The sequence below is a fragment of the Hyaena hyaena genome, unplaced genomic scaffold (genome assembly GCF_003009895.1).
Source record: "Hyaena hyaena isolate Hyena2069 unplaced genomic scaffold, ASM300989v1 scaffold_211, whole genome shotgun sequence".
Taxonomy (NCBI): domain Eukaryota; kingdom Metazoa; phylum Chordata; class Mammalia; order Carnivora; family Hyaenidae; genus Hyaena; species Hyaena hyaena.
This window is the reverse complement of record NW_024080847.1, coordinates 283,110-299,055: the sequence shown is the minus strand read 5'-3', so window position 1 is coordinate 299,055 and position 15,946 is coordinate 283,110. Positions and strand designations below refer to the sequence as shown.

Sequence of the window (15,946 nt, the reverse complement as noted above, 5' to 3'; positions counted from 1 at the left end):
ATTATATGAATGTACTATAGTTGCCCATAATCCATTGTCCTGTAGATGAACATTTATGTTGTTTCCAGTTTGAGGCTATCATGAATAAAGTCTCTATAACCTTTTTTTTTTTAACAATTCTGTTTTTTTAGTGAAAATTTTTAAATTTAAAGGTAAGAAAATGGTAATTTATTTCATAAATCATATCAATTTATGCCAACATTGTTTTAAATACAACATATTAAAGTACTAGGTGTTATTATTCTGTACTTAACCCTACTTCTTTGTGTTTTAATATACCAAATAACATAAATCCTTCTCGATTAAAAATCTTCAGCTTTTGGGGCTCTCCTGGGTGGCTCAGTCATTTGGGCGTCCGACTTCCCCTCAGGTCATGATCTCTTGGTGTGAGTTTGAGCCTCGCATCTGGTTCTGTTTAGAGCCTGGAGCCTGCTTTGTATTCTGTATGTGTATCTCTTTCTCTCTCTGCCCCTCCCTCCCTCACTAGTGCTCTGTCTCTCTCTCTCAAAAATAAACAAACATTAAAAAATTTTTTTTAAATCTTCAGCTTTTTATGACACATTTTAGGAGTATTAAGATACCATTAAAATAGGCCTTTCTAGATAGTAATCAAATACAATGAACATTCTTTTTTTAAAATTTTTTATAGTTTTTAATTAATTAATTAATTTTTTTATATTTTTATTTATTTCTAGGAGAGAGAGAGAGAGAGACAGCATGAGCAGTGGAGGGTCAGAGAGAGAGGGAGACACAGACTCTGAAATAGGCTCCAGGCTCTGTGCTGGCAGTCAGCACAGAGCCTGACGCAGGGCTCAAACCCAGGAACCGCGAGATCATGACCTAAGCGAAAGTCAGACGCTTAACCGACTAAGCCACCCAGGCGCCCCTTTAATTTATTTTTGAGACAGGGAGAGACAGAGCATGAGCAGGGGAGGGTCAGAGAGGGAGAGAGAGACACACAGAATCTGAAACAGGCTGCAGGCTCTGAGCTTCCAGCACAGAGCCCGATGCAGGGCTCGAACCCATGAACCGTGAGATCATGACCTGAACTGAAGTCGGACACTTAACCAACTGAGCCACCCAGGCGCCCTACAGTGAACATTCTTAGCTGAGACATTAATTGCTGGCTGTTACCATTTGCAAACAAGTCTTTTTTTTATGGACTTATGTTTAATTTTTCATGGATAAATCCTTAGGAGCAGAATTGCTGGCTCAGAGGGCAATTATATGTTGACCTTAAGAAACTGCCAAAACTTTCTCTGAAATGGTTTTTTGTTCCCACCGGTGATGTCTGAAAGTTCCACTTGCTTCATATCCTTCACAACATTTCATGACATTTAAAAAAAGTTTTGCTCTTCTGTGTAGTGGTATTTCATTATACTTTTGATTAATCCCTAATGGCTAATGATGTTGGTGCAATTTTACGTGTACTCATTGCTTATTCATGTAACTTTTGAATTTTTTCTTCCACTCTTTTGTCTAGTTTTTATTGAACTATTTGTCCTTTTATTATTGAGTTTTGGAATTCTTTGTATACTCTGGATACAAGTCCTTTTTGTCAGACATGTTTTGTGAATATTTTCTCCTAGTCTATGGCTTGTCTGTATGGTATCTTGATGACGGAAGTTTTTAATTGTGATGCCATTTATGAGTTTTTTTCTTTTCTGATGATTGTTTCCGTTTAAGAAATGTCTGCATGCCCCCAGGTGGCAAAGATGGTCCCTCTGTTTTCTTCTATAAGTTTTCTTTTTATAAGCTTTTCTATTGTAGATTTTCTGTCGGGGTTTATGATCTGTCTCAAACTAATTTTTTATATGGCTTAAGGTAGGGGTGGAGCTTCATTTATTTATATGTGGATGTGCAGTTGTCCCACATAAAATACTGTTTGTTATTTTCCCCATTGAATTGCTTTGGTGCCTTGTCAAAACCCATTTGGCCGTATAAGTATGGGTCTATTTCAGAGCACTCTAATCTACAGTAGCCCCTTTTTATCTGCAAGGGATGCATTCCATGTCCCCCAGTGGATGCCTGAAACCATGCATAGTACCAAACCCTATATATACTATGTTTTCTGCTGTACGTACACACCTGTGATAAAAGTGTAATTTATAAATTGGGCACCGTAACATATTAACAGCAATAACTAATAACAAAGCAGTGGTTATAACAATATGCTGTAGTAAAAGTTATGTGAATGTGGTCTCTCTCTGAAAATATCTTCTTGTATTGTACTCACCCATTTTGTAATGATGTTGAGGCGATAAAATGCCTACATGAGGAGATTAAGTTAGGGGAATGACATAAACATTGTGAAATAGCTTTAGGCTATGTTTGGCCTTCTGACAATCCGTCAGAAAGATGCTTATCTGCTTCCAGACTACAGCTGACCACAGGTAATAAACTGCAGATGAGGGTGATTCCTGTAGTCCATTCGCTGAGATGGCTGTTTTTACTGCGATAACCACATTATCTTGCTTGCCGTAGCTTTGTAGCTAGCCTTGAATTGATTAGTATAAATCTTAAATTTTTGTGCCTTTAAATTTTCTTTTGTCTATTTCAGGTCATTTGCATTTTATGAATTTTAGAATTATAACTTGTCAATTGTTATTTTTAAGAATGGTGAAGTTATGATTAGGATTGTGTTTAATCTATGGATCAGTTTGGGAGAATCGACATTTTAACAATATTGAATTTTCTAGTCCTTGAACATCATAATATTTCTCCATTTAAGGCCTTCTTTATTTTATTTTTTTAAATGTTTATTTTTGAGACACAGAGTGTGAGCGGGGAAGGGGCAGAGAGAGAGGAAGATAGACTCTGAGCTGTCAGCACAGAGCCCAGTGTGGGGCTCAAACTCATGAACTGTGAAATCATGACCTGGGCTGAAGTCAGAATCTTAACCGATTGAGCCACCTAGGAGCCCCTATTAAGGTCTTCTTTAATCTCTTTGGCAGTGTCTTATAGGATTTATGTAGAAGTTGTGCCCATTTGGTTATGTTTTTTCCTAAGTATTTTATGATAGTATTGTTTTTCTTAGTTTTAGTTTACTATTTTTTTCTGTGAGCATAAAGAAACACAGTTTGTTTCTGATCTGAACTTAAGTCTTGTAGCCATGCTAAGTTGACTAAGTAGTTTTTGTAGTTTTTTTGTTCCTTAGGTTTTTATGTAATCAGGTCATTTCTGAATGGGGACAGTTTTATTTTTTTCTATCTAGCTTTTTATGTCTTTTTTGTGCCTTACGCTTTGGTGAAAGTAGGACATCCTTGCCTTGTTCCCAGTCTTAAGGGAAATATTCAGTCTTTCACTGTTAAGTATAATGTTAGATGTAATTTTCTCTTACATACCCTTGATCTCATTGAGGAAGTTCCCTTCTATTTCTAGTTTGCACAGTTTTAAAAAAATATTATAAATGACTATTGAATATTGTTCACTGTTTTTTTTTTTAAATTTTTAAAAATGTTTTTATTTATTTGTGAGAGAGAGAGAGAGCAGGGGAGGGTCAGAGAGAGAGGGAGACACAGAATCTGAAATAGGCTTTAGGCTCTGAGCTAGTTGTCCGCATAGAGCCCGACGTGGGGCTCAAACACATGAACCGTGAGATCATGACCTGAGCTGAAGTCGGACGCTTAACCGACTGAGCCACCCAGGCACCCTTGTTCACTCCTTCTATGTTGCAGCTTTTGGGATTGTCCTTTTTTTTTTTTTTTTTTAAGGTTTATTTAATTATTTTGGGCTGGGAGCAGCAGAGAGAGAGGGAGAGAATCCCATGGAGGCTCCATGCTGTCAGTGCAGACAGCATGTCAGTGTCAATCCCATGAACAGTGAGATTATGACCTGAGCCAAAACCTAGAGTCAGATGCTTAACCAACTGAGCCACCCAGCTGCCCCATTATAGTTTTCCTTTTTTATTTATTAGTGATTGCATTGATTGATTTTTCAGATTTTTTTCATTACTGAGATAAATGCAGCTTGATTATCGTGTGTTGTAATTTTCATATATTGCTGGATTCAGTTCGCTAATGTTGTGTTGTCTGTCATTTTCTTGTAATGTCTTTGGTTTTGATATCCGAGTTAATGCTGGCCTTATAAAATGAGTTAGGAAGTATTTTTTCTATATTTTCTGAAGAATCTGTATAAAATTGATACGATTTCTTGCTTAAATGTTTGATAGAATTTACCAGTAAAACAAACTATCAAGGTCTGGTGTTTTCTCTGAAGGAAGTTTTTGATAATAGATTTCTTTGATATTTATTACAGAACTTTATTTCATCTTGTATCAAGAAATATGTTTCATTGTATAATGTTAAATTTATTGATATAAAGTTTTGCATAATATTTCCTTATGCTGTTGATGTCTGTGGTATCTATAGTGAGGTCTCCTCTTTCATTCCCAATTTGTGTTTTCTGTCCTTAATTAGCTTTATAATATTTTCAAAGAATCTGACTTTGGCTTTGTTTGTGTTCTCTTTTATCTGTTCTGTTTTGTTGATTTCTGCTCTTACTGTTACTCTTCTCTCTGCTTACTTCAGGTTGAATGTGCTTATATTTTATTCTTTAATCCATTAGTTATTTAGAAGTATATTATTTAATTTCCAAATACTTGAGGCTTTTGTAGATACATTGTAACTGATTTCTGACACAAATGTTCTGTAAGGTTTCAGTCTTGAAATTTATTGAGACTTGTTGTATAACTCACCAGCATGGTCAGTCAAGTGCCTATTGCACTTGAAAAGTGTATTCTGCAGTTGTTGGATATAATGTTCTATAAATGTCAATTAAGACAAGGTGACCTGAATAGTGCTATTCAGGTCTTCTGTATGCTTATTTATTGATTTTTATTATGACTAGCTTTTTTTTTATCAGTTACTGAGAAAGGGGTATTAAAATATTCCAATGTGATTATGGATTTATTTATTTCTACTACCGGTTTATGTTTCAGTTATCTATCATTTCTTTTATTAACCACATACATAGATATTATAATTGCTGTGACTTTCTGATGTATCGACCCTTGTCATTATGAATTGTCAGTATCCTTTCTTAATTCTGGTAATATTCCTTATCTCAAGTCTGTTTTATCAGATGTCAGCCATTCCTGCCTATCATAGCATATCCATTATATTTTGGGGGGGATTTTTACTTTATTCTGTGGTTGCCCTAGAATTTGAAATATGTATTTGCAATTAATCTAAGTTTACTTTGTCTGAGAAAGTTTTTCTTTCTCCTTCACTTTTGAAAAATTTATTTGCAGGTACAGAATGCTGGGTTGATGCGATTTTTCCTTCAATATTTTAAACATTCTACTCTATTCTCTTCTTGTTTGGATGGCTTCTGAGACGTCCAGATAGAATTCTTATCTTTGTTCCTCTATAGGTATGATGTTTTTCTCCTCTGGCTTCTTTATCTTTCATTTTCTATAATCTGAAAATCATATGGCTTAGAATAGGGTTTTTTTTTTTTTTTTTTTTTTTGTCATTTATCATACTCCGTGATCTCTGAGCTTCCTGAATCTTGGTTTGGTGTCTGACATTAATTTAGGGAAATTTTCAGTAATTATTGTTTCAAATGTTTCTTCTGTTCCCTTTCCTTTCTTCTCTTTCTCTTCTCTGGTATTCCTATTACACATATATTATATTTTTTTGTAGTTGTCTCACATTTCATGGATATTTTGTTCTGTTTCTCTTCCAGTCTTTTTTCTGTTTGCTTTTCATGTTGTTGAGATAAGCTCAAGGATTCTTTGCTTAGCCATGGCCAGTCTATTAATAAGCCAATCAAAGACATACTTCATTCTGTTGTAGTGTTTTAATCTCTAGCATTTCTTTTTGGTTCTTTCTTAAGATTTAGGGGGTGCCGGGGTGGCTCAGTCGTGTCCAACTTCAGCTCAGGTCATGATCTCATGGTCCGTGAGTTTGAGCCCTGCGTCAGGCTCTGTGTTGACAGCTCCGAGTCTGGAGCCTGCTTTGATTTCTGTGTCTTCCTCTCTGCCCTTCCCCCACCCATGCTCATACTTTGTCTCTGTCTCTCTGTCTCTCTGTCTCTCTCTCTCTCTCAAAAATAAATAAAAATTTAAAAAAGTTAAAAAGATTTCCATCTCTGCTTATATTGCTCATCTGTTCTTGCATGCTGTCTGCTGTAGCCATTAGAACCCATAACATATTAATCACAGTTGTTTTAAATTTCAGGTCAGATAATTCCAACATTTCTGACATAGCTGAGTCTGGTTTCGATGCTTTTTCTGTCTCTTCAAACTGTATTTTTTAACTTTTGGTATGTTTTGATAGCCAGGCATATGATATACTAGGTAAAAGGAACTCATAGGCCTTCAGTGATGTGGTAGTAAGGCATGGGGGAGGGGAAATTATATTATAGAGTCCTGTGATTAGATCTCAATCTTCTAGTGAGCCTGAGCCTCTGGATTCTGAACCTCAAATGTGCTTCTCAACACCACCCCCACCCACACCTGTCTTTCTGTGTGGAAGGGTATCTAGAGTGGGGCTGGAATTGGATATTTCTCTTTCCCAGGTCAGTTAGACTGATAAAACCCTAGCAGGTTAGGCTGTGATTATAGTTTCTTCTGAGGGCAGACTATTATTTTTTTTAAGTTTATTTATTTTGTGGGGGGGGAGTTGCAGAGAGAGAGAGAAAGGATCTCAAGCAGGTACCACACTTTGAGTGCAGAGCCCAGTGCAGGGCTTGAACTGATGAACTGTGAGATGATGAGCTGAGTGGAAATCAAGAGTCTGATGCTAGCCACCTGAGCCACCCTGGTGCCCTGAGGGCAGAGTTTTTAAGAACAGAATGCCTTTGAATATTTCACAATGGTTCCTTTTTTTTTTTTTTTTTTTAACCCCTGTTGGAAACATGAATGGATTTTTCTCTAATGTTCACTGTGAGAACTTAGTAGAACTCCAGGAAATAAAACTCACCAAAACATGAGGGCCCTGATGACTGGGTCCTCTCCAGTTCGCAGTGACTGGAATTTTTCATCTCTCAGATGTCCACACTGAGTCCCCAGCAGTTTGTCAGGTACAGTTCAGGTTTCCCTACCTCACCACTGGTACCTGTGGAGGTTCATGTTTGTGGGTTTCTGCTCTTACAAGTCAGTTTTCTCTGGATTCATCTGGTGGTCTCGACAATTTTGGGGGTAGCAGTTTGTCCTGTGACCTCACTTCGTAAGTCTAAGAAGAGTTGTTGATTTTTCAGTTTGTTTAGCTTTTTACTTATTAGGACAGTGTGGGAACCTCCAAACTTTGTACATGCTGGATTGGAAACTGGAAGTCTACGTTCATTTGTTAAGGATATTTTCCTGACTATAGAATTCTGGGTTGATAATTTTTTTTTTCCTTTTCAGCATTTTAAAGATCTTGTTCCATTGTCCTCTGACCTCTGTTGTTTCTGATAATGTCACCTTTTTATTAGCATATCTATGTTGCTTTGTATGAAGTGTGCTGGTTTCCTCTAACTGCCTTCAAGAATTTTACTTTATCTTTGATTTTATTTTTTGTTTTTCTTTTTTTGAGACCAAGGGAGAGAGCACGGGCGAGGGAGGCAGAGAAAGAGAGGGAGAGAGAGAATCTTAAGGAGGCTCCACGCACAGCAAGTACCCAAGGCAGAGCTTGATCCCACAACCATGAGATCATGACCTGAGCCAAAATCATGTTGGGCGCTTAACCACCTGAGCCACCCCGTCTTTGGATTTTGCCAGTGTGACTATGAACATCTAGCTGTGCATTCTTTGTTTTTATCCTATGAGGTGCCTTGAATTTCTTGGATCATAAGTTGATGTCTTGAGCCAAATTTGGGCAGTTTAGATTATTACTTTTTCAGATATATTTTCTGCCTCCTTTTTTCCACAACTGGGACTCCAGTTACACGGTAGTATAATTGAAGGACTAATTAGAACCATAGAGTAGTCGTGCATGTGTATAACTTATAAAAATATATGTAAAGTTACTATGAATATATGTGTGTAATACAAATATATTAACATAGATAGTGCATGCTCTAAATATTTTAATGAGAGATGCATGATCCAAGAGAGTTAGGTGATGACTGCTTTCACTAAAGCAAGGATTTTCACCAGTATACCTTTATATTGAGCATTAAGGGAAACTTCAGTTAATTCCCAGCTCAGAGCTACACAGATTGTTCTCCCACTATATTAAGTTAAATAAAATTAGAAACAACAAAAGGATAGGTTACATATGTTTGGAAACTAACTTTGCTCATGTTAAGTAAACAAACAGTTATAACTGGTCCTTAACTGTATACATTTGTCTTTTCTGTTAAATGATGGACTCCTAGAGAACAAGGATCTGGCTTTACTTTTCTGTATAATTATGTAAAAACATAAAAGACAGTGGCTCTATGGTTGATTTTTAGGAATCCAAAAATGCTATGGTAGGCAAAGTAAAACTGAAAGTCACCAAAAATAGGAATAGAAACACTGGAGAAAAATATCCCAGACAAAAGATACATACATATGTATCTTATGTATCATATTTATGTGATACAAAAGAAAACTGGAATAGCAGTTTTCATATCTGACAAATAATATTTATGATAGAAAATATCAAGGACGCAAAAAGGCAACCACATTTAAAAATGAGCAAAAAATCTGAATAGACATTTCTCCAGATATTCTTGTTGGTTACATTTGTACAACCTTGTAATACTACAAACTACTAAGTTGGACACTTTTTTTTTCTTAATAAGCTATTGCATTTTTTGTTTTATTTTTTAACATAAGCCCTATGGTCAACATAGGGCTTGAACTCATGACCCCAAGATCAAGAGTAACATGTTCTACTGACTGAGCCAGCCAGGTGCCCTAAGTTGGACACTTTTGAAAAGATGAATTTTATGTGAATTACATCTCAAATTTTAAAAAGCAATCTGTATAGGGCCTCCTGGGTGGCTCAGTCGGTTAAGCGTCCAACTTCAGCTCAGGTCGTGGTCTCACGGTTCATGGGTTCAAGCCCCACATCGTGCTCTTTGCTGACAGCTCGGAGCCTGGAGCCTGCTGTGGATTCTCTGTCTCCCCCTCTCTCTCTCTACCCAAGAAACAGACTCTTAACTGTAGAGAACAAACTGATTGTTACCAGAAGTGAAGTTGGTGGGGGATAGAGAAAGTAGGTGATAGAGATTAAACAGTACACCTATAGCTTCCTGGCTGTGTCTGCTGGAAGGGCCTAGAAACAGTGGAACTCCTGTAGCAGTGAGCACACCTAGTACCCAGATAATGGTTTCTAAATACCAGTGTCCAGTAAAAGGAATCAGAACTTCATGATAAAATGATCGATTACAGGGCTGGGACAAAGAAAATACAAAATAAGTTTGAAATGTCTTGTGTTGCCCACCCTTCTCCCCCAAAAAGGAGGGGACACGTTGAAATGCATAGGAGCCAACCTGAAAGAGCTCCCAGTGGTCACAGTTGAAAGAGTTTGAGCGGTAAAATAATGATTGGATTAAACTATAACCCATAGAATAAAATAAATATTCATGAGTCCACACTGATATAACCAAGTATTTGAATAAATAGATGGGAGAGAAGCGATGTTTTCCCATACTGAAAAATTCCAATTAATAAATGAAACAGGAATGAGGGAAATAGAAAGTCACCATTAGGCAAATAACTCAGCAGTAATTGTAGACAAGATCCATTGGTAGATGCTAAAATTAGTGGATGAAAGTTTGAGAAATAGAATGTTTGCAGTCTCAAAGTATCTCCCCAAATACATTTAATTATAAAAGATACAACAGCAATTTTGCAGTAAAGAAATCTGACAGACACCACCTTAACAAAGTAAGCAAAGGTGCTAAGACCTGTCTAGTCAGCATCATGTGCCCCTGTTATTTTGTACTGAGAAGGACAGAGCACCACTTCTGTGACATCACTTCTGTGGTATTCTTGCCAGAAATGCATAACTCACTCTAATCATGAAAACATCACACCCAAATTGTGGGACCTCTACAAAATAACTGACAAGCACTCTTCAAAAAGTTAAGGTCACAAAAATGGAGAAAAGACTGAGGAGGTGTTAGAACTTGGAGGAGACTAAGGAGACATGATGTCTAATGCAATGTGGGATCCTGTATTGTATCCTGAAAGAGAAAAAGGAACCATAGTGGGGAAACTGAGGACTTTTGAATAAGGACTATAGTTAATAATACTGTACCAATATTAATTTCTTTGTATTGTTAACCTTGGGAAAAATTTAGTAAGGGTATAAAGGAACGCTGGACTATTTTTGCAGCTTTATAGGTAAAATTATTTCAGAGACAAAAAATAAAAATAAACAGTGTAAACCAGTGAGTTAGAAGAATAATTGAGTATACTCAAAGGAAAACGAAGAAGAGAAATAAAAAGTTCAGGAAATAAAAGATGTATTGACTCTGGAATTGTTAAGCCTTTTTTCTTGCAAGACTGAATAAGAAAAAGAATGTAGATACATAAAACTCAAAATGAAAATTGAAAATCATACTCACTGTCTTCCTTTTGATGATACCGTATCTTGCCAAGCTAGGTCCCCTACGTTGCTGTGACTGAAAGCAGATACTTCGTGGAAGAGGCAGTGAAGGTTGCAGTGTCAACAATTTGATTCTAAGAGTTGATAAATTGTCTAGTGCCGAATAGGTACTAAGTTGTTTGAGCCTATTTGATAAGCAGAACAATTATATGTTTCTTTTAGTCTAAGGGTGCCCTAAAAAAAAAACTATGGAGACCCTGAAGATGCCATGAACCAAGAAAGTTTCATAACCTCTGAAATACGAGAATTAGGAAAAACTAAATTCTTACAAAATTTTAAAAACCTAGATGAAAACGGATAAATTCATAGAAAGATGATAGGCAACTAGAATACAGTATGAGAAATATTGGAATGGTAATCAAAGGTCTTCCCTCCCACAAACCCCATACCTAGATGACTGTGTAGGTAAGTTCTACCAAATTTCAAGGGAAAATTAATTCCTCTCTTACACAAGTTACTACAGAAAATGGAAAAAGAGTAAAAACTGCCTTAACTCTTCATGAGGCTGATACAATGTTGATTTCACTCTCTGATAAATTCAAGACATTATAAAGCCATTTCTTTTATTAATGTCGCTGAAAGGATCCTGAATAAAATATCAGCTCTCTGCAACGAAGAATATACTAAAAGAGTGATGCTTCATAATCAAGTGGAGTTTAGTGCAGGAATCCAGATAGTTTATCTTTAAGACAATTATTAATGTAATTCACCATTTTAATAGTTGAGAGAAGAAAAAAATGTTTTCCTGATTTGATTCTGAAAAGCATTTTATAAATTTCAATAATTGTGTATGATATAAATTCTTAGCAAAGTATATGTAAAGAAACTATTGAATATTTGGGTGTTGGATTTTTAGAAACTTTTTATTACGGACATTTTCAAACATGTTAAAAATAGGGTGAATGGTGGAATAGATCTGACATGTACTTGTTCCTCAGCTTCAGCAATTACCAACATATGGCAACTCTTTTCATGCACAAACATCTACACACACACTTCTTTTCTTGCCCTGCCAGATTATTTTATTTTTTTTTTTAATTTTTTTTTTTTATGTTTTATTTATTTCTAGGAGAGAGAGAGAGAGAGAGACAGCGTGAGCAGGGGAGGGTCAGAGAGAGAGGGAGTCACAGACTGAAACAGGCTCCAGCCTCTGAGCTGGCAGTCAGCACAGAGCCCGACACGGGGCCCGAACCCACGAACCGCGAGATCATGACCTAAGCGAAAGTCGGACGCTTAACCGACTAAGCCACCCAGGCGCCCCTGCCAGATTATTTTAAAGCAGATTCCAGACAGCATGTCTTTTTATCAGTACTCAGAATATAGCCTTTTTCTGTACAACCATTAACATCCTTAGAAATTAACACTAATTCCTTAACATTCTCTAATGTCAAGCCTGAGTGGAAATTGTCCTGATTGACTCATAAATGTGGATTCAAAGTTCACACATTGCATTTGGCTGTTATTCCTCATTTTTTTCTTTTAATCTAGAATAGCTTCTTTTCCTCTTTTTTTTCTTCTATTCTTTTCCATTTATGTCACTAAGAAAAAGGTCATTTGTTCTGTGGAACTTTCCACATTCTGGATTTGTTTGTTGTGTCCCCATGGTGTTGCTTAATATGTTTCTTTATCCCCTCTATTTCCTGTAAACAGATAGTTAGGCATAATTAAATTGTTTTCTGGTATTGGAGGGGGGTGTGAATAATAACTTAATAAGTATTGATGTGTAACTTCTTAGTTGTTCATGTCAGGAAGCACATTATGCCTCTCTGGGGTTTTTTGTTTTGTTTTGTTTAAGATGATCAGTGGGTTTAGGTACCTTGTAGATGCAATCATTATAAAGGTCTTCGTTATCCTTTTTATCTAATGTTTTAGCAGTCATTGATGTTTCTTGTTTAGATCATTATTTTTTATTAGAGGGTAGCAACATATTCTAATTTATTTTTTTGTTTGTTAGCTTGTCTTCTATAGAAAAAAACAGATTCTCCTCAGTCCTTTGATTAGATTGAAGTACAGTTTATGTAGGAAAGGCAAGATAAATCCTTGATGTTTTTTTGTAAAAGGGCACTTTTTTTGTAAACCTGGTGGGAACATAATTCTAATTGATAACCTTTAGAGATGTTTTACTTTAATATTTAAAGTAAGACAAAGGTGCCTACTATTACTCCTGTTTTTAATATATTACTGGAAGTCCTTGTCAATAGCATAAAGGAAGAAAAATAAAAAGGTATAAAGATTGTAAGGAAAGAGAAAAATGTTGTTATATATAGACTGTATACTCATTTACTCTGGGAGAAAACAAAACAGAATCAACAAACAATTAGAACTGCCTTGAGTTCATCAAGGGTACTAAAAATCAATAGTATTTTCATCATCCTTAAGCAACTAGAAAATGAGTTTGTTTTTTTTTTTTTTTAAGGAGATTGGAAGTTTATTGAATACACCCAAGGGAGGAGTGGACAGGACAGCAAAGGAGAGAATGCCTAGAAAATGAGATGTTTGAAAAATACGTATTTAAAATAAAACCTAGGGGCGCCTGGGTGGCTCAGTTGGTTAAGCGTCCGACCTCGGCTCAGATCATGATCTCACAGCTCATGGGTTCGAGCCCCGTGTTGGGCTCTGCTGACAGCTAGCTCAGAGCCTGGAACCTGTTTCAGATTCTGTGTCTCCTTCTCTCTCTGACCTTCCCCTGCTCACGCTGTCTCTCTCTCAGAAATAAATTTTAAAAACATTAAAAATTTAAAAAAAAACGCAAAAACCTAGAGAGTACCTAGATAGTAGTCTAGTAAGAATATAAAGGATTCATATGAAGAAAATTTTGTAACTTCAGTAAAAGACTTAAGGAATCATGGACATGGTAATTTACTCTTCTAATGTTGTTCTTATTCTTGAAGCTTATCAATAAATTCTAAGCAATCTGTCAAAATTTTAGCCGGATATTTTTGAGGCACTCTGTACACTTACCCTAAGTGATGTGTGGAAGAATAAAGAAGAGTTTGTGAATAGCTCAACTTTTCAAAAGAGAGTAAAAGGGAACTTAACCCTTCCAGATATTAAGACCTACTACAAAGCCATAGTAATATGGTATAAAAACAAATAGATCACTCACACATATTAGAGAGCTTAGATACAGACTCAAGGGGATGTGGGAACTTACAAGATGACCCAACAACCAATAGATAAAAGTTAAATCATTTAGTAGATGGTGTTGGAAAAAATAGTTCAGGATATCTTGAGAAATAAAACTTTATTCTACATCATATACAGAGGTACAGTGTATTCCACCTAAATGTGTAAGATAAAACCAAAAGATTAATAGAAGAAAATGAAGAATATTTTTGTGACTTGAGGTTGAGGAAAGAACTTCCTAAAAACTCAAAGTATAAACCAATTGTGTGTGTGTGTGTGTGTGTGTGTGTGTGTATGTGAGTTTAATTGCATCAGAATAGGTAGTATTATTTAACAAAGGACACCATAGGCAAAATTAATATACAAGTGCAAACAGGAGACAATATTTGCAAGGTTTACTATTGCCAAGTGCTTTTATTCTTTAGATTAGATTCTGCAAATAAGATAAAGCAATCCCAGTAGAAAAATGGGCAAAGACAATTTATAGAAAAGGAAACCCCAAAAGTAATAAGCACGTAAAGAGTTGCTCAAAGATATTAGCAATCAGGGATATGCAGATTAGAACAATACAATATTGTTTCAAATATGTTGACCTGGCACACATTAGAAAACCAGATAAAACCAAATGCTGATGAAGATGCAGGGCTATAAAAACCCTCATACACTGATAGGGATATGTAGCCACTCTGGACCGTAGCATGGCACTCAGAATAAGAATGTAACATGTATATGACCCAGCATTTCTGCTCTTGAGTTTATATGGCAAAGAAAGTCGCAGACATATCTGTAAGAGAACATTTACACAATGTTTATTACAACATTATATATGGTAGAAAGGCATTGGAGGTTATCCAGGTGTCCAGTGCAGGGAGAGGAGAGAGATAAAATATTTTGGATACATGACATAGCACAGTATGTGGCGATTGGAAACAGCAAATCAGATGTACACATACAAAATGAATGGATTATGTTAATGAAGTGTAAATGTGACAATGAGATATATAGCACAATGAGAGTTATATGCATTAAAAGTACATGCACCCAAATACATTTTGCAAAAACATGTACAAATAAAAGGGCACACAGTAAGCCCGGTAGAATGGTTACCCATGAGGATACAGGAACTAAGCTAAGGGGAAATTTATTAAAGATTTTCATAACTCCCCATCTCATTTCATGGAAGTATAGGGATTCTCTTGTGTAGGATATGATCTGTAAATGTGTCTAGCTGGCAGTATGATGAAAGCCAATGAAATGACTGAAATGAAATGGAAATTTGATTTTCCCAAATCTAGGATGAGATCTGCACATCCAGAATGAGAAACAGGTTCTTTTTTTTTTTTTTTTTTTAACAAATAGTTTATTGTCAAATTAGTTTCCACATAACACTCAGTGCTCATCCCCACAAGTGCCCTCCTCCATGCCCATCCCCCCTCCCCCCCACATCCATCAGTCCTCAGTTTTTGTCAACATTCAAGAGTCTCTCATGGTTTGCCTCTCTCCCTTTCCCCCACCATTTCCGACCTTCTTCTCCCCCTTGTTCCTCCGTCAAGTTCCTCCTAATCCTCCTATACGTGCAAACATATGATATTTGTCCTTCTCTGCCTGACTTATTTCGCTCAGCATAACACCCTCAAGGTCCATCCATGTTGCTACACATGGCCAGATTTCACTCTTTCTCATTGCCGTGTAGTATTCCATGGTATAGATAAACCACATCTTCTTGATCCATTCGTCCGTTGATGGACACTTAGGCTCTTTCCATGTTTTAGCTATTGTGGAGAGTGCTGCTATGAACATTGGGGTCCATGTGCTCCTATGCCTCAGCATTTCTGTATCCCTTGGGTAAATTCCTAGCAGTGCTATTGCTGGGCCATAGGGGAGTTCTATTGTTAGTTTCCTGAGGAACCTCCACACTGTTTTCCAGAGGGGCTGTACCAGTTTACATTCCCACCAACAGTGTAGGAGGGTGCCTGGAGAAACAGGTTCTTAAGCTGACTTAGATCTCATAGATCTTTTGGGAATAATATTTCCTTCTAACACCAAGGCACTTCACTATTCTGGCTCTTCTAGGATGGATTCCAATTGAAATATTATGTTGTGAAATATACAATTATTTTATGACACTCTGATTTTTTTTTCTTTAACTTTACAGAGACTGTGCAGTTGATCCAACTTGTGTTTTATGCATGGAGTGCTTTTTGGGAAGTATTCACAGAGACCATCGATATAGGGTTAGTAATGCCCAGATAATAACCATACCCGCTATTAACTTTATATTAGATTCCTTT

The 15,946-nt window shown here is 36.4% G+C and overlaps 1 protein-coding gene across 10 annotated transcripts in view; it reads left to right on the top strand.

Moving 5' to 3' along the window:
• The window catches only part of UBR2 (ubiquitin protein ligase E3 component n-recognin 2), a 121,286-nt gene that overhangs the window by 21,033 nt on the left and 84,307 nt on the right, over positions 1–15,946 (top strand). For all 10 annotated transcript variants that reach the window (XM_039242629.1, XM_039242627.1, XM_039242628.1 and 7 more), the window contains exon 3: positions 15,811–15,889. In XM_039242629.1, the coding sequence (XP_039098560.1) occupies positions 15,811–15,889 (79 nt within the window). The remainder of the gene's footprint in view (positions 1–15,810; positions 15,890–15,946) is intronic.